This window comes from Psammomys obesus, unplaced genomic scaffold, assembly GCF_907164565.1.
Source record: "Psammomys obesus unplaced genomic scaffold, mPsaObe1.curated_primary_1811, whole genome shotgun sequence".
Lineage (NCBI taxonomy): Eukaryota > Metazoa > Chordata > Mammalia > Rodentia > Muridae > Psammomys > Psammomys obesus.
In genome coordinates this window covers 14,080,926-14,100,713 of record NW_026592118.1, presented here as the reverse complement: position 1 = coordinate 14,100,713, position 19,788 = coordinate 14,080,926, and the positions used below count along the sequence as shown (strand labels likewise).

Genomic DNA, 19,788 nt, shown 5'->3' with positions numbered 1-19,788 from the left:
GGTTTTGTAATGGTCTCTGTTACATAGGGAAGTTTCATTGATGAGGAATATGCTTATCTTCGGGTGTAAGGACAAATATTTAGAATGTAGTTAGGGATTATGCTAGTTTAGGAAAGTGGTGGTTATACATTCCCCTTCAAGATCCATGACTTCACTAGCCCTGATTTGTTCTTTGTTTTTAATTTTTTTAAAGTATATTTACTTATTAGTTGTGTGCTTATGTATGAGCCTGGGCCCCAATGCCACAGTGCATCTGTAAAGGTCAGAGGACAACTTTCAGGAATCTGTTCTGTCCTTCCACCATGTGGGTCTCAGGAATTGTCCTTGTGTTGTGAATCTTGACAAGCCTTTATTCACGGAGCCATCTCACTGGCCCTAATGCAATTTATTGATGACACATTTTGTCTACTTAATATGTAGGCATTTATGCGGATATATAAAACACTAGCTGCTGTATACCCAAAAATTTATATCATTATTTTCTTAGCCTTGCTGTTAAGAAATCATTAAAGCTTTGTGGTGTTTTAAGAGATTTTAGAAAGAAAATGTCTAACCTTGATTATAGCATTTTGTTATTCATATGCAAATATAGTAAGTTTTCTTAGATTTTATAATTTTCCATTTGAACATTGAAAATATTTCTAGTTTCATGAATAATGATATAACAGATATGTCAAATCCGTGGTCTGTCTGTAGTGGCAATTGCTTCCTTAGGGTAAATTCTTCAAAAAGGCCCTGCTGAGTCAGACGATGCTTGTTAAACTTGGAAATCCTCTTGTCTTAGCCTCATGAATGCTGGTCTTTTTATTTCAATTAAATACTGCATTATAGTGAAGGACAATCATTATGCTTTCTGTGTAAGCCCAATGGCCTGAGTTCTATCCTTGGAACCGCCACTACCACCAAGGAAGAAGAGAACTGAAAGTCTGATCTTGATATGTCACAGCACACATACAGTTTTAAATTAATAAGTGCCAACCAGTATTTTCAGAATATTTGTTTCCTTGTTTTAAAGATCGCTTTTAGTTGATCATCAAAATGATTTACCTCCAAGCATGATGCCCTTATCTGGGCATCTCAGAGTTCACATGATGGAAGGCGAAAGCTGACTCCTAAAAGTTGTCCTCTGATTTCTGTGTGTGCTCCCTGCTACCAATTGTATATATGTATACATATATAAAACCACTTGTAATAAGTATAAATATTCAGTATAGGGGTCTGCTTAAAACCATTTTGTGCCTTCTTATATAGCCTCTCTTGTCATTGTTGTAGCCATTTTTGAATTGTGATAGTCTAAAAAGTACTTGGCTGTTTTACATGCTCAAATGTATCTACATTTATATGAAAACCTGATTTTATTTCATTAACTACTCCATAGTACCAGTTTTGTTCATTTAGCATTTAGGAAGTGGAGGCAGGAGGATCAGGAGTTAAAGGCTAACATTTAGCTACATAGTGAGTTCTAGATTGTACTATTTCCTCCCCATTTTCCAAAAAGAAGTCAGGCATGTTATCTTAATAGTCAGAAACTTGAGGCAAGGGGCAGGAGAGATCGCTCAGTGGTTAAGATCACTGGCTGTTCTTTCAGAGGGTCTAGATTTAATTCCCAGCACCACATGGTAGCTTACAACTGTCGGTAACTCCAGTTCTAGGAGATCCATCCGACACCCTCACACAGACACACATGCAGGCAAGACACCAGTATACATAAAAATAAATCATTAAAAAAAGAAACCTGAGGCAAATAAGCAATTATTACAAGAGTAAAGTAAATATATTAATTATAAAGTAAAATTAAAGTAAGTAAATATATTCTTAGTTTTTAAAATGTGTAGCTGTGTAGCATAAAATTAGAAAGGGATACATGGAATAAATGTTGACATGGGAATGGAGGAAGATGTAGTATTTTGCTTTTATAAGTACTTTTGTATTTAAATTTCATACATGAGCATGTACTAATTTTGAAACTGTGAAACAAATTTAGGAGTGTACTTAACAGGTATTAGTTTTCAAAGTACCCTGAATATGTTGGGAGAGTGTAATCTCTAGCATGACTCAGCAATCTCATTTGTGCTATTTTCTGTTCATTCTGGCACACTGGGTTTTTTTGACATCATCCATTTAGCACTAAGTTGAGCCTGTATGAGGTAGGCTAAGAAAGTGTTAACTGTAAAAGTTGTTTTTATTCACCTGATCTCAGGACCCATTTAGGGAATGCTATGAATAAGAAGTAGGATAAAAATTGTCATGAAAAAAAAATCAGGTAGTGCCTGCAGTATTCTGAAATAAAGGCACAGAAACAGATAGTGTTGTTCTGGATTTGAAAAGGAGAGAATTGACCTTGGGTGTTGATTCTGCCATTACACTGATAAATAGCAATTAGATAAAACTGAGCTGGGTTGTGGGATGTTGTTATAAATAAAGTAGTTGGAAAAATGTTATAGGTAAAATGCTAGGGCAAGGAGATTTCAAAGCAACAACAGTTGGGAAGTTGGTGCTTATCAATTAGGTCATTTCTGTCACTTAACTCTTAGTAAGCCAGATCTAAAAGTTACTCACTAAATATAGATTACTGCCTGTATTTTTTCAGCCATAAATACTGGTTCAGTGTGAGGTTCCTTGTTCTTTAACTTGATGACATTTCCCCAGAGTCTGATCTTTCCCAGCACATTCAACACATACTGTTTTAACCACTGAAATGCATATGTAAAATTCAAGCCAGAGTCTATATAGATTCAGTCCATCTTTGGTCTTACTGACCATTTCTTCCACTCTGGCCACCGCTTTGCATGTTTCTTAGTGACACTGGGTAGATGGCATAAAGCTTGGTCTCTAGTAATTTGAGGTTTTGGTTTTGTTTTGTTTTGTTTTGAGCCATGGTTTGTACTTATAGCCCATGCTGGCACTAAACTCTTAATTCTCCTAACTCAGTTCCCCACTGTGCTATGATTATAGACATGCACCATCATCCCCAGCAGTGGACAGACACCTTTTAAACGACAGGAAACTAATTGAACTTGGCATTAGGATCTTTAAAGCTTTTTGTTATGACACAGAATCTACATAGGATGAATCTATCCATTAGCTATGCACATACTGTAAATAGATACTGCATTTATTTTGACAGTATTTTAGTATAAGCACTTATAAATCTTAAAGGATTAAAACAGAAAAATGAATGGAATTTTCTAATTGATGGAACTTCTTTTCCCTAGACCAGAATCCGTAGAAGCTAGTCCTGTGGTAGTTGAGAAATCCAACAGTTATCCCCACCAGTTATACACCAGCAGCTCCCATCATTCACACAGTTATATTGGTTTGCCCTATGCGGTAAGTGTCAAATGTTTCTTCAGAAAGCTTTAATAAAGTTAGAAGGTGTTGAAAGTAGATGTGTGTAGTATTGTGCTTAAGACTATATCTAAAAGGCAGCTGTTTCATAGTTTCTGTGTAGTTAAATGTATAGTTTATGTTTTAACCTAACTATGCTGTTAAGGAAATAAAATTATGTAAGAGAAAGTTTGTGTTTTTTTTTTTTTATTGTTACTGTATTTATGTTGATATTTTTAACCTCAATGAAAAGACTGGATAAGGTTATATTTTATTTATTGTTAATTCTAAGTTATGTAGTAATTAGTAAATTTTGTATTTTTTGTTTGTTTTTTTTTTCCCTAAGGATTTATTTTTATCTTTTTTTGTTTGGTTTTGTTTTTTGAGACAGGGTTTCTGTGTAACCCTGGAACTAGCTGTGTAGACCAAGCTGCCTCAAAACTCAGAGATCTGCCTGCCTCTACCTCCCTACTCCCCAGTGCTGGGATTAAAAATGTATAGCACCACACCTGACTGTTAATAGTTTTAATTATGGTGTGTTCTGCGTGTGGGTAAGTGCAGGTATCTGAGGAGGCACTGGGTTCTTTGTAGCTGGAGTTACAGTGGCTATGAGCAGCTTGATGTGGGTTCGAGAACGTAACTTGGGTCCCCTGGGGAGCACCATATGCCACTTCCTAACTGTTAAGAAATCTTTTTGGCTCCACCTTATTGTTGCGTATCACTTTATGTTGAACTTAATATGTAATTTTTAAAACAAACTCTTGAAAGGTACTTTTCATCATATTTCACAGCTAAGGAGATAAAAAGCTTATTCCCTTATTGTTTGCTACTGAGGGTCCTGTATTTCAATTCAAAGAGTTATAGGGTTGGATACATCGTGATTACTAGGAAAGTACAGTTATGAGAGATTTTATTACTTAGAGGAGAATAAACATTGACCAGAAATGTAAAAACCCATCTTACATACTTTACAGTGATGATGTTCCTTTTGTTAATATGTTTACTGTTTCACTACATTTATTTGTCTGGAGGATTAGGGGGTGTACCATAGCACATGGGTGGAAGTCAAGTAGGTTGTCTCCCCTCACTTATGTCCTGGGTAGTGAACTCAGGTTGCTAGGCTCTGCGGCAAGCATCTTTACTGCTGAGCCATCTCACCAGCCCTGTTTTAGCTATTTGTGAGCTTTTCTGTTCCTGTGGAGTTTGGGTTTTTACCCTTATTCTCACATCATAGACTTGCTCTCTTCTTGAAAGTGAAACTGTGTGTTCCCAGGACTGGAAATGTGGTTTCTGCTGTAGAGGGAGGGGAAATGTCATTGATGTGAAGGTCACCTTCACCTTCTAGACAGTGACATTAACTTAGCACTGTGATTTAATTATTAGTCTTATGCCATTATTTTAATGGTTTTAAGGAAGAAATGGACCGATTTTATGTTAAGTATTCAAAATTTTATTTAATTTGCGTAGTTTATGTCATTGAAACTCACATTGTGCTGTTTTTGTTCTCTTATTTAGGACCATAATTATGGTGCTCGTCCTCCTCCAACACCTCCGGCATCCCCTCCTCCATCAGGTCTCATTAGCAAAAATGAAGTAGGCATATTTACCACTCCTAATTTTGATGAAACTTCCAGTGCTACTACAATCAGCACATCTGAAGATGGAAGTTACGGTACTGATGTAACCAGGTGCATATGTGGTTTTACACATGATGATGGATACATGATCTGTTGTGACAAATGCAGGTAAATATTTCATACCATTAGCTTATTTCTTCTTGAATGCTTTTAACCTTTGATTATTAGTTTGGAAGAAATAGTTTGGTCACTTTTAAAATAAGATGTCTGCTTCGTTTGATGCAATTTACTTTCTCTTAGGGAAAAAAAAATCCTTCTTTAAAAGAAGCTATTTTAGGGCTGGAGAGAGGTCTCAGCAATAACAAACCATACTAATCTTGAAGAGGACCCCAGTTCAGTTCCCAGTACCCACATGAGGCAATGCAAAACCACCTGTGATTCCAGCTTCAGGAGATCTAATCCTCTTCTGGCCTCCATAATCTTTCCTACACACAAACACACACACACACACACACACACACACACACACACACACACAAATCTAAAAAAGTAAAAGAAACTTTTATAATTTATTAGAAATCTCTGTTATGAATTAAGCAATAATCAGTTTTAAACTTTATTAAAGGATCCTAATCGGTGTTTGATTTTATTTTCTCACAACCTTTGGCTTGAACCTTGTAGCACTTTGGAGTCTTCTTGAACCAGAAACCAGCCTCCCCTCCCCCAACCTGGTTCAGCTACCAAGAAAGGCCTCCTCCCCTGGAGAAGGTGATTGGGACAGAAAGTGGGGTTTCTTTCCACCCTGCCTGCCTTCTTTCCTCCCTCTGCTTCTGTCTTTTTTCTCTGTCTGTCTGTCTCTGTCTCTCTTTCTGTCTTTAGGAGAGGCTTTGTGAGAATGCAGATGAAACAATGGAATTCCAGCTTTGAAGTTACTAAGTCCACTCCCTGCCTAGGACAGGGGGCAGAGAGTGTTTAAGCAGCACATTGTAAAGGGAACAATTTGATGCTGCACAGAATGTCCTGGCCCTGGTCCTTATGGCATAGCTTCATTATCTGAGTTGATGTCACATGGCTCTGTAAATCCCTATTTGAAAGTGAGTTAAACTTCAATCGAGAGCCAACACTACATTTTTCTGTTATTTGTAAATTGTTCCATCAATTAGATTAAATCATTAGCTTTTAAGTGTCACTGATAGAAGTGTGTGTGTATTTTTAAAAAAGTTAATTTATCTGTGAATATATAGGAAATTAATGTACAGTGTACAATGTGAAATTTAGATTTTTTTTTTTTCTTTTTTAAAACATTTTCTCAAGACAAGGTTTCTATGTGTGTAGCCCTGGCTGTCCTGGACTCACTTTTTAATACCAGGCTGGCCTCGCACTCTCAGAGATCTGCCTGCCTCTGCCTCCCTGAGACCTGGGATTACAGGTGTGTGCCACCACATCTGGTTTTCTTAAATGTAAGATAATGATTTTATTTTAACAATAACATTCATGGTACCTTCAAAATTGAGAAATAAATTCTCATTACCTGGTATTTAAGTATTGTCTGGTAAATTTATTGAGGAGGCAAGTTTACAAAACTAAATGACTTTGGGGATGTATTTTCTGCTTTATATTAGAAAATATCCATTCTTACTGTATTCAGTTATGTAAAAGATCTCTTTGGTTTTTTTTCAGAACAGGGTTTCTCTGTGTCCTTGGCTGTCCTGGATTTGCTTTGTAGACCAGGTTGGCCTCAACCTCACAGCAGTCTGCTGGCCTGTGCCTTTCGGAGTACTGGTTTTCAGGCAAAAAGAGCTTTTTTAATGTGATAAATTACTATGTGGCAGTATTTTTATTGAAAGTATAATCTAAGGAATGTTTTTTTAATCCAGTTATTCAGATGGATATATAATAAATGGCTATTACTATTTGATATTCATGCAGATATCCTTATGAATTTGTTTTGTTTTTTTAACTAACTACACATTCTTGAGGTTACAGTTTTTGGATTATTTAAGGTCTTTGCCTTGAAGTGACTCAGTTGTCTGTCTGTCTATGTCTATCCACCCTACCCAACCTCCATTTTTTTTTCATTCAGCCCATTTTGTTCTCCACAGACTAATTTTTATTTCTCTTCCTTACTTTACATTGTTTCTTTGTACTTTTTCAATGTTTCTATTGCTTACATTCAGTGTTTTGACCTCTGACATCTAGAACTCTGCTCTTTTATTTTCTGGATTTGTGTGTGTTTTCTGTATAACCTCATAAATTTAACATAATGTGTTATTTAACTCTTTTTGATGATTCACAGTTGAGAAGTAAAAAAATAACACATTACCATTTAGTTTAGAAGTGACATAGGGCTGTGAGGTGGCTCAGCGGCTGCTCCCCAGCCTGACAAGCTGAGTTTGTTTGGGACCCACATGGTAAAGGGAGAGAACCAACTTGAGAATGTTGTTCTCTGACCTCCCCACTTGGGCTATCGCATGTGCACACACAGATACTCATATGTATACAGAGGTAATTTTTATAAAAGTGGGTGATTATGTGTAAGGAATAGGTAGTATTTTTTCTTTTCTTTTTTTTTAAGATTTCAAGTTTGAATTTAAAAGAATTCAAATTCGGTTTCAGGCACTTGAACTTTTGTCAATAACAACAGATTGAGAAGTTTACCTCATGCTTGTCTATACTTTCATTCAAAGTAACTAGGTTGGACTCCTTTCCAGTGGAATGTCTCTTGGATTCGTCTTTGGAATTACCTTAGTTCTGTTCTTTTTAAGTATGAAATGTTAGAAATGTTAGAAGTCTTACTCTTTCTGTTTCCTTAGCTTTTAATTAATACTGTATGTCACCAAAATTATTAAAATGTGAACAAAAAGTATAATTTATCTTTGCTCCTTTTCCCTGATTTCACAAAAGGAACGTTCTCTTATTGACTACTTTATGGTCAGCTTCTCATAGCTGATAATTGGTAAATTATTGGTAAATTTCAATAACACCTTTTCTTCCTGTTTTTTTCAAATCAGATTCTTGTCATGCTGATTATTGTATAGGGTTTTAATTGGACATCTTCAGGTTTCTAATAACATTTTATTTTTATTTTTAATAACATTTTAAATGATTACCTTTTACGTTTTAAATTGAATTTGCTTTAGAAATTGATTTTATGCATTTTGTAGTTGCCCCATTATATCTTAAAAATTTTCTACCTAAGACACATTTTATAGTGTGTGCTGAACTCAAAGTAGGCATTTCTTAACTGATAGATGGAATACTAAGTCTTAGTTTGTGAATGGTTTTTATGTTTTCTGCCTTTTTTTTTTTTTTGTTATATTTTGTTTTTTTTTCTTTTTAAGTGTTTGGCAACATATTGACTGCATGGGGATTGACAGGCAGCATATTCCTGATACATACCTATGTGAACGTTGTCAGCCCAGGTAAGTTGTTAGACCTCATAAAGCTGTTATTTCACTGAAAATTTTTTCACAGAAATTTATTCATGAGTTTCAGATGAATGAAAGTATGAATCCCGGAGCTGGAGATGGCTCAGCAGTTCAGAGCACTAACTGCTCTTCCAGAGGACCTGAGGTCAATTCCCAGCAACTAGAAGGTGGCTCATAACCATCTATAATGAGATCTGGTGCCCTCTTCTGGCAACCAGGCATACATGCAGGCAGAACAATGTATACATAGCAAATAAATAAATCTTTAATACCTAACTACAGGAATCTTTAAAAGAAGGTATAAATCCCAATTCAAAGGTGTTGTTCCTGAGGATGCTACTTGAAATGCTTTCTGCTCTCTACATGCATATGTACCTATGTGCTCACGAGTGTGTACACCGAAACAGTAACAACCAAACACACCTCTCTATATAATAGTTAAATACTAGAAAGAACTCATAGTCTGCCTCCTGCTTCAGTAATTACCAGCAGTTTTTTCTTTTTTTTTTTTTTAATTTTTTTAAACTTTAAGATAAAATATATGCAGGCTGGGACTTGGTGGCATATACCTTTAGTATTAGCACTTGGGAGGCAGGAGCAGGTAGATACTTGAGTTTGAGCCAGGATGGTCTATAGAGGCAGTTCCAGGACTGCCATGGCTACATAAAGAAACACTGTTTTGAAAAAACAACCAATAACAACAAAAATGTAAAACCCATGAATTTATACGTATAGTTGCAGTTCAAATAAGAATATACATTTTGTTTCACACCTATATATTTTTACAAGTTTGTCTGGGTCTATATCTTTTTACTAGACAAGAATAATTAATTAGGATGTCATAATTACTCAATTGCTTAATTCCATAGAATAATACACAGTAACATCAATACTAGCAACATTGAATGAAATCATGTAAAGCAGTTTAGAATTTTTTCCTTTTGTGGCTATACCACAACGGGATATTAAAGTTAATTTATATGTCACCAGGGTGTGTTGATAGCTGTTGTCTCTGCTGCTATCTGAGGTTATGTGGATGTCTATGGTCAGTGGGGCCATGTAGATGTTCATGGTCCATGCTGCCACCAGAGGACATGTTAGTGTCTGTGGTCCATGGTGCTGCCAAGGCCATGTTGGTGTTCATTGTCTATGCTGCTACAGGAGACCATGTTAATGTCATGATTAGGGCAGCCACAGGAGAGAGTCTTTTTGTTTGTGTGTGTTTTGTTTAAAGATTTATTTATTATTTATACAACATTCTGCCTGCACACCAGATCTTACTATAGATGGTTATGAGCCACCATGTGGTTGCTGGGAATTGAACTCAGGACCTTTGGAAGAACAGCCAGTCTTTTTAATCTCTGAGCCATCTCTCCAGCCCAGGAGAGTCTTTATAGTATAGTCTGCTCTATCTCACGAGTACGTGAATTATATAGATGCACTATTGCCCATGGTTTTGGTTAGTTTTTAATGTTAAGAATTGCTTTTTAAAAGTTTTATTTTTGCAGTTACACAGTTCATTGTAAGAAATAATTGTCACACTAAAGTCAAATACATAAATCAAGATATATTCAAGGAAGTCTAAATTCTGCCTTATCCTTTCAACTGCACAACCTTTTTGAAACTTGAGTTTCTTGTTTCCTTACATAAGACAGATACATGCCTATGTATATTCTCTCCCTACTTAGCTAAGCAGAAATATCACATACAGAATACTTGCCACTTTTCCTTTCTTCTCTTAAACATGCTGAAGAGTACTTCATAGTAGAATAGAGATGGATTTCTCTCTTCAAGGACTCCTTTATACACCATGATTTATTCTACTAGTCATTTTTGGTGGCTATCTGTTTCTGTAGTCTTTTGCTATTGCAGTTAAGTATTACAGTTAATACTTACCCAAATGTTTGCTATATATTGCCAGTGAGTGGTGTGGTTTTATTTCACCAACCATAGAGAAGCATGTCTGTCTTCTCAGTTCTCATAGAGAATTTTACAAACGTGGAGTTAGTCAATTTAATTAGGTGAGAAATAATAACTTCACTGGTTTTATTTTAAATCCTTATCATGAGTAAAGTTTCTGATTTTACTTTATGGTAACTATTAGCCTTTTGACAGTTTTACCTAGTTATTTTTTGTTTTTCTGGAGGTAGGATATCAGCATATATCAGCATATACAAGTCGGCCCTGAATTCCCTACGTAGCTGGAAGCCTACTGTAAATTCAGAATCTTCCTGCTGCAGTTCCCAAGGGCTGGAATTACAGACATATTTCACCTTGTCTACCTTGACCAGGAGATTTTGATGGAGCAGTATCTGTTGATGAATACCAGAAGAATTAGTTAAAACTGACCGAGGCTATGACTTAAAAGGGTAATCCGCTGAGAGCTTACTGCCACGCTGTGCTGATAGCTGCAGGTCTGGGCGCACATCCATGCACATGCCTTCCTGACCTCAAACACACTAGGTTAGAGCTCTTCTCCAATTCCTGTTAAGATAATCTGTGTATTAGTTTCTCTATGCAATGGAAAATTTCTTCCGTCTTTGCCTTTTTTGGAGATAGGGTCTCACTGTGTGACTTGGCTGGTCTGGAACTTTCTTATGTAGACGAGGCTGGCCTCAAACTTACAGATATCCTCCTGGCTCTGCCTCCTACCATGCCTGCAGTAGTATTAAGAACAGAAGCCAGCAGGGTGTGGTGGCATGCAGAGTATATGGAAATGTATGATATACACTAATTTAATGTTGTACATTTCTTTAAAACAATTTGTGGTTTTAATTATAATTGCTAATGTGGATTTAATTTTAAGATTTTTTTGCTATCAATTTTACTTTGAAAAATGTGCTCACTTTCTAGGTAAACATTTTCTTAATAGAAAGAAATGGAATAACTGATGTATACCTTTCTAGGACATGAGTAGGAAATGTGTATATTTACTAAATATATATAATCTGTCAGGCAAAGGGTGCTGAATATATTTTATATTATTTATTCACTAAGAACATAAGAAAGTACCAAATTCATCACATGAAATCATCTTCCTATCTAAGCTTATGGAAGTTTGATGAGTAACATGTTAATGTTTTAACATAGGAATTTGGATAAAGAGAGGGCGGTGCTACTACAACGCCGGAAAAGAGAAAATATGTCAGGTATGTAAAAAGGACCTATTCTAACTTAAAATGAGTGTGATTTAGGGAATAAATGGTCTGAATATTTTTAATTAGATGTCTAAACACCTGATTTTTTAATTTTTAATTAAAAAAAATTTTGTCTGCACACAAGTGATTTGCCTACATGTATGTTATGTACCACATGTGTGCCTGGTGTCCACAGAAACCAGTGCATTGGATGCCCTAGGACTGAAGTTATAGAGTTATGAGCCCCCCCATATGGGTGCTTGGAATCGAACCCCCATCCTCTAGAAGAGCAGCTAGTGCTTCTAACTTCAGAGCCATCTCTCCAGCCCCCCAACACCTTGTTAATGTATTTTGATTGTATGTCTTGTTTATAATCAGGTATAGACTTTTGATTATAGAATATGCATGTTTATATTTTAAAAACAAAAGCCAGAACAAAGCAAATAAAAAGTGTAAATCACCTATTGTTCTCATATATAGATAATCATATACAGATAGTCAGAATAATGATCTATTAATTTATCATGAGACAGGATTTCTTTAATTTTTAGGACACCATTGTCTTAATTTTGCATATGTTGCAATTTTTCTGTTTAGGATTTTTATTTTCATTTGTTTTTGCTTTTTAGGTAGGGTCTTCTGTTTAGCCCATGTTGGCCTGAGCTCACTTGACTGCCCTGCTCTGATGTGATTCAGTTATGTAGTTTATAGTACAGGCTTGTCCCATAATGTGATCCTCTTTTTTGAGGGTGGGAGGGAGTTGGATTTTTTTGATCTTCGTTTTTTTGAGACAAAATTTCTGTGTGTAGCCCTGACTGTTCTGGAACTCTGCTCTCTGGACCAGGCTGGCCTTGAATTCAAAGGTCTGCCTGCCTCTGCCTCCCAAGTGCTGGGATTAAAGGACGCGCCACAATGCTCCAGCTTGCCATATTTTTAATTTCGGATTAGGACCAGTATAGCCAGTTTTAAATAATCATTTTTTATTCAGCCCTTGCTTTTTGGTAGACATTTTTGTTTTGTTTTGTTGTTGTGTAAAGTTCCTCTGATTAAACAAGGGTGCATAAGTTTGCTTTTGTACTTTTATGGAATGACAGGCTAAACTTTTAAGTGAATATATAATTTTTATAGGTATGACTGAATTTCTACTCTTGCAAATTTGAGTTCCATTAGTCATGTGTACTAATGCTTATTTCCTGAACCCTCCAGAATATGCCATTAGACATTTATTTATCCTTTATGACTTAATGTATAGGAAAACCATTTATTTTGAATTTAGGTGTGTCTTATGAGTGAGTGATTGAAGTAAGATGAGTTTATTCTTTAGGAACAAGGAAGTAACACTTGTCAGGTGGAGTGTGGCTTTCTTTCATTGCTTAAAAAAGAAGTATTAAAGTGTGGTAACTTTGTTTTTCGTTACAGATGGTGATACCAGTGCAACTGAAAGTGGTGATGAAGTTCCTGTAGAATTATATACTGCATTTCAGCATACTCCAACTTCAATCACTTTAACTGCTTCTAGAGTTCCCAAGGTCACTGATAAGAGAAGGAAAAAAAGTGGGGAGAAAGAACAGAACTTTTCAAAATGTAAAAAAGTATGTTTTTCCTTTTTATTTCAGATGAGTAGATAAGAGCTGATAGAAGCTGAGTTGCAGGCAAGACATGACTACAGGGAGAGCATGGGTAGTAGCTAATATACAGAGGACCAAGCAAATTCACAACTGTTCTTAACTTCGGATGACATTCATTTAATAAAGTCTTCAGAGTACTACATTTCTTATTTTCTTTGATAAAGGATCCCTATGATGGAACGGCAGACAACAGTTTATAGACTGTTTCATTAAATTTGTTAATAACAATTCTCAATGACCTTGAAGTCATTGACACTTCAGATGAAGCCATGGTCCTGTCAGATTATAAAGACATTTTATCAAGTATTTTTACTGTATTTTTCTGTATGTCCTTTAAAGTTTCTCTTTTTCTAATTTCATCTTCTGTAACTACTGAGGTCTGTGTCTGTTCTCATTTCTCTTCTGTTTACCAGGTCTAGACAGTTGGATGTTACTAGAGTCACCATCAGTTTGTCGCCACATCTCTGTTGCACTGCTTATTTCACCTTTTTGAAATAGTCTTTTGCATCTTCTTGTCTTTTAAACTACTAGACTGAGCTGATAGGATTGTTGCTTTTCTGCAGCAAAGACACTTTTCCTTTGCATCCTGTGGTGGCACTTAAACCTTTTATTTTAGTACTCAGTCATATTTAGACATATTTTGTTATTGGCTTCCTTGTCTATACGTTTCACAAAGAAATTACATCCTTTTTATTGTATGGTATCTGACTGATAGTTGTGAACCCAGATTTTTATAGTAGTTCACTGATAGGTTAACTCAGTCTTTTATGTACTGTTTATGAGACTATAGCTTTGTTAGTGTAGAAAAGTTACTAAGCAATTTCATGCTAGTAGATTTGTTTTACAGAAGTTGGTTTCATAAAGCATAGATTGTGTATTTCCTTTGAGTAGTGAGGATTCAAAATTAATAAATTGGGGTCTTGATTGTGTCACTTATTTTACAATATTGCTTTATATTATAAGTGGAATATACTTCCCTATACATTATTGGTAATATTTGCCAGGAATTATAAAGTTAAGAATATGCAAAAACTGGGCATAAAACTTTTTTCCTCAATGTGTATGACAAAAATATATAGCACAACCATATAGTTTTATTTTGTATTCAGCCTATTCTTATTTAGTTGTTGAGAGTGAATGGAGCTAGACATATTTTAGAATGTTATGAAATATTAACACTACATGACATATTAAAAGACATTTGTTTTGATTGTCCAATAGAGTTTTACAGCAAATATTAGTTTTGAGTGTCTTTTCACAGCTTCAGTGTACCTATATCTGAAAATATGAACTAGTTCTCAGAAAGTTTTAGAAATTAGAGCATTCTGGATTTTGCATTATGAATTTAAAATTACAGTTTATTCCAAAACCTTTGAGTGGAAAAACACCCTGAAAAATTTTACCTGTACTATTTTTATTTTCTAAAGAGTTAACAGAGAAGCATCTGTTTCCTTAACAAACCACATTGTCTTTGAATTTAAACCTAGTGGTTAAATAACCTAATGAAAAGACCCTAGAGGCATCCTGTCTAATTTCAAATGCTCACTTTTTGCTGCTGCTGTTGTTGTTTTATTTTGAGATAGGGGCTTACTGTGTTGTGGTGTAGTGTAGTGTGGTCCTGGCTGGCCTGGCATTCACAGATCTACCTGCCTCTGCCTTAGTGCTAAGATTACAAGCTTGTGTTACCATGTGTATCAAATACCATTTTCCTTTGTGTTTCTTTCTACAACAAACTTCTCTTATATCTTTCTTGATATTGTGCGTGTGTGTGTGTGTGTGTGTGTGTATGTGTGTGTGTCTGTCTGTCTGTCTGTCTCAGCAGCACAGCCGATACTCAGGCTCTGAAATCTGTAAATCATATTTAGTCTTTGATAATAAAATTTATTCTTAAAAGTTTTTAGTTTTCTGTTGAAATGTCTTAGTATATTTGTGTTATTTCAAATTTAGTCCAAGTCCTCACTGTATAGCAATGCATTTTACCTATGTAATTGATAACTGCAATTTGATGATTATAATATTTAGCACATATAATATTTGGAAGTTTTTATCTTAGCACCATTGTATACATACTTTATTATTCTAAATAGTTTTTATTCTATTTATAGTAGAATACTGTTTTTGTATAACTTTATTTACGTCATTATTCCCCTTGTACTAGCTTTGTTATTACCAAATTATTTCACTTAAGCAAAATGCTTCAATGAATAGTTGATTCTTGTTATTAATGTCCAAGTTGAAGAAAAACTAACAGAATTCCATGCTTCTTTTAGGCCTTCCGTGAAGGATCTAGGAAATCATCAAGAGTTAAGGTAAATATATTAAATTAAGGCGTTATTGTTAACGAGTGCTAAATCAAGAGCTTGCTGAGTAGCTGCTTGTTTATATTTGTATTGTTTGCTATTTCATTGCTTAGTACATTTACAAGACGTAGGGACTTTAAAGTTCTAATCAGATTAAGAAATCACTTTTTTGACCGTTTGTTGATGTTGTTACATTAAGAAAAACAGGAATGTATATAAATACTATAATTGGAATAATTAAAATTCTACTTGTTATTCCCTGTTTCTGAAACTACTAAAGTTTATTAGTATACTTTGTACATTAATCCAGAGTCAAATTGAAAATTGCACAGTTGGAATTCTGAAGGATAGTTGAGTTAAACACTATTTTGTAAAACCACCATGTCTCTTATTGGTAATATAAACTAGTCACATGGACCTTGAATTAGTTAGCATACATCCTCAAGGTTTTGGATGCTCAAATCCCAACAAAAGCAAGGCTCTGCCTTCCTCATAAACACAGGTTTACGCTCATTACAGACTTTTAGGCTTAATAAGGAATCAACATCTTTTACTTAGAAACAATTCCCTTTATAAAATAAAGAAGTAACTAGGAATATGGAAATTTTCTTTGTCAATCTTAAATAAAAACTCTTGAAAGCATTACAACTCCAGTGAGTAATTTTTGAGTAAAGTTTACAAGATTAAAGAGCTATAGAAGAGCTGTATTAAAAACATATACCGAGTTATTAGTATTTTGTTGCAAGCACCATGATAATTTAAGCATTGAATATATTTCTTTAGTATAAAGTTGTGGCTCATAAAATCTTTTTTTGGTCATATAATTGATTGATAATGTAATAAGTATATAATAGGATCTATTTAGTGTATACTAATACTTTTTTTTATACTGCTCTTCATTTGAGCTAGGGCCTTTTACATACTATGCAAGCATTCCGCTGCTGAGCTGCATCTCCAGTGTCATATAAAATAGCAATTGCTATAATTAGCCTGTTCCTATTAAATAGTTGATCAGCTTAGTACAGTTTATTCTTTATTGTAGAAAATAACTGTGATAAAGATTATTTCTATAGAAGATGATCCAGTGGTATATTTTAGTAGTGTGTTACTGCTGTGTGTGTTTGTGTGTGTGCCATTTCTTCTAGTACTAGAGACCGAACCTTAGGCTTTGTGTGTGCTAGTAAAATACTCTTATCACTTAGCTGTATTCTTACTCCTTATTCACTTTTTACATTTGGGGCAGGGTCTTAGTATGTTGCCCCAGGCTGGCCTTGACCTCACTGTGCCTTGAACTTAAAATCCTCTTTTCTCAGCATTCCTTAACATTCCCTACCAGACTTGGCTTAAAATGAAGAGATCCTCGATGTTTAAGAATGCATACAGATTTACTCAAGTTAAAATAAACAAATTTGCTGCTATGAAGTAGATATTAGCAGTTTGTCGAATCAACATTTAACATGCTGTCTGGTTTTTGTTGTTGTTTTGTTTTAATTTGGCCACCAGTTGAGACTGATCCAAATTTTAGGTTTTTGATTTTATTGATATCCTTAAAATTTGCTACCACAGTGACAGTGACACTTCAGTTTTTGCTATTTCAGTGTACCTCAGACTTCAGTAGTTTTCCAGTTTATTTTCCTGGCATGTATAAAAATTTAATGGTCTAAATTATGACCTTTTAATTGAATAAACTTTAGGCAAATACTATAGTTTATATTCTTTTATATAAATTAATTGTGTGTGTGTGCTTAACTTCAAATGGTAATTCATATTTTGCTATGATTTTAGGGTTCAGCACCAGAAATCGATCCTTCATCTGATAGTTCCAATTTTGTATGGGAGACAAAAATCAAAGCATGGATGGATCGATACGAAGAAGCAAATAACAACCAGTATAGCGAAGGCGTTCAGAGGGAGGCCCAGAGAATAGCTCAAAGACTGGGCAGCGGGAGTGACAGCAAGGACACGGATAAGTCAGAAACGAGTACCAACAACTCACTCTTCAAACCTCCTGTAGAGGTATATGTCACTTGTCAAAAAATTGTAGAATTGCCTGTGTATTATGTATATCTTTAGTTAGAGTGAAATCAGCCAACTAACTTACACATTTACTGATTGTAGAGCCATATACAGAAGAATAAAAAAATTCTGAAATCTGCCAAAGATTTGCCTCCTGATGCACTTATTATTGAATACAGAGGGAAGTTTATGCTGAGAGAACAGTTTGAAGCAAATGGATATTTCTTTAAAAGGTATCTTTATTTTTTTCATGTTGGTTTTCTAGGGTTAAACATTTGTGGGTTTTTTTTTGTTGTTGTTGTTTTGTTTTCATTCTATAACCCAGGTTGGCCTGGAACTCTTTTTATTCTTGCTTTGGCCTCCTGAATGTTGCATTTACAGAGATGAGTCACTACCCCCAAAAAAATGAGTGTGGGCATGTGTGTGTGCACGCACACACATGCAGTGTCTGTTTACCTGTGGGCATATTTGTTCCATGGCACTGTGTAAAGGCCAGAGACCCACCTCAGATGTCCTCACCTTCCACATTGTCTGCGACGGGGCCTCGCTGTTGTTCACGGCCCTGCATACCACACTAGCCTGCAGCCTTTAGGTGTGCCCCTACCCCTGCCAGCTTGCTGCACTACCATACCTGGCTTCGCTGATCCTGAGGGCTCTACCTCAGGCCTGACAATTGCCTGGCAAGTGTTTCACCTGCTAAGCCATCTCCCTAGTCCTCACTGCATTTTTGAATACTGTGCCTAGATGTTTTGTGTGCTTTTTTCCATGTTATTTCATTATTGTAAAGTATAATGTGGTTGACACACCAATGATAACTTTTATAGGTAAAAATCTATTTTCTAGCCTCTTGACGAATTCGAACGTAAGCCACTTTAAACAAGTACAAGCAAGATAGCTTAGCTATATAGGGTGTCAGTCAGGAATGCTCATTACCTAAGATTTTCAAGAACCCTGCCGCCTACTACCCAAATTGTAACATACTTTCTAGAACCTGAAAAGATGATGGTGACTAAAATTAAAACTCCCCCTTCCTTATTAGACAGTGCTAGATATATTCCTATGCTGCCACCACCACTTTCAACTCTCACTTTGTTGGCATTGGGATGGTTTTAGAGGCTTCTTTTGAGATTTGGGATTCTTGTGGAGAATTGATTTGATCTTGTGATCGCCATCCCTTCTGAAAGGTATAGAAATATGTTGCTGTCTTTAGGGAAATTATGTTAACATTATTAAAATATTCTTAGTTTATAACTTGAGTGTTTACTTAAGCCACAAAAGATACGTAAGAGCTATACCTCTTATATAGCATATTTTATCTGAAATCAGTGTAAGTCACTTTTAACCACACCAAGAAATGGGACTTGACAAGCATGTAGTTACCCTGTAAAGGAAATGTGTTTTTTCTTTTTATCTCTAAAGAATTTCTGCCCAAAGTGGGCTGGAGGGATGGCTCAACAGTTAAGAGCACTGGCTGCTCTTCTAGAGGACGTGGTTTTGATTCCCAGCGCCTGCGTGCTGACTCACAACCACCTCTTAACTCCAGGTCCATGGCACCCAAGTCCCTCTTCTGAATTCTGTGGGCACCAAACACAGATGGTATGCAGACACGCACAGGCAAAATATCCATACACATAAAATAAAAATAAAGATTTAAAAATGTACTTAAATTTTTTTCCACTTTAATTGCTTTTGACTTAGGCAGCTTAACAAGACACGAGCCTTGCTAAGTGCAGAGTAGTTGAAAGTGGCTTCTGGAGTCAGCTTGTCCATGTTCACACGCTTGCTTTCTTTCCAGCTGTCTTTTAGAAGTTTCTTAATGAAGTGGTTTTTTTTTTTTTTTTTTTTTTTTTTTTTTTAACATATTTGCCTCTAAAGAATAAAAGAATAACAGAAAAGTTTTTTGTTGTTTGCTTGTTTTGTGACACTGGGGACTGAATTGAGGACCCTGTGCTTGCTAGGCGAGCACTCTACCACTAACTTGTATCTTCTAGCCTTGTACTAAAAGCTCACAATACTTCTTTGTTTGTAGGCCATACCCTTTTGTTTTATTCTACTCTAAGTTTCATGGGCTAGAAATGTGTGTTGATGCGAGGACTTTTGGGAATGAGGCTCGATTCATCAGGCGTTCTTGTACACCCAATGCAGAGGTAAGCTTATTGAAATCTTAGGGGAAGTAGGAACACAAAGTATGAGTCTGCCAGCCTAAAAACACCTTTTAAGTAATGATGTATTTAATTTTGTCTGATATTTTTTGTTGCCAATATTTAGGTGATAATCTTAAAATTGCTATTCATAAGCTGTGCATGGTTGTACATTCACTCCTTTTATCTCTTGGATAAATAAGAACTCAGAGCTCGAGACCGGCCTGGTCTACA

At 35.5% G+C, this 19,788-nt stretch overlaps 1 protein-coding gene across 1 annotated transcript in view; it reads left to right on the top strand.

The window, feature by feature from the left end:
• Kmt2e (lysine methyltransferase 2E (inactive)) overlaps positions 1 to 19,788 on the top strand; it is a 69,958-nt gene that overhangs the window by 25,027 nt on the left and 25,143 nt on the right. The window contains 9 exon segments of the mRNA XM_055612686.1: positions 3,216 to 3,330; positions 4,843 to 5,072; positions 8,246 to 8,326; positions 11,423 to 11,481; positions 12,889 to 13,061; positions 15,368 to 15,406; positions 17,183 to 17,413; positions 17,516 to 17,646; positions 19,443 to 19,560. Of these exon segments, the coding sequence (XP_055468661.1) occupies positions 3,216 to 3,330; positions 4,843 to 5,072; positions 8,246 to 8,326; positions 11,423 to 11,481; positions 12,889 to 13,061; positions 15,368 to 15,406; positions 17,183 to 17,413; positions 17,516 to 17,646; positions 19,443 to 19,560 (1,177 nt within the window).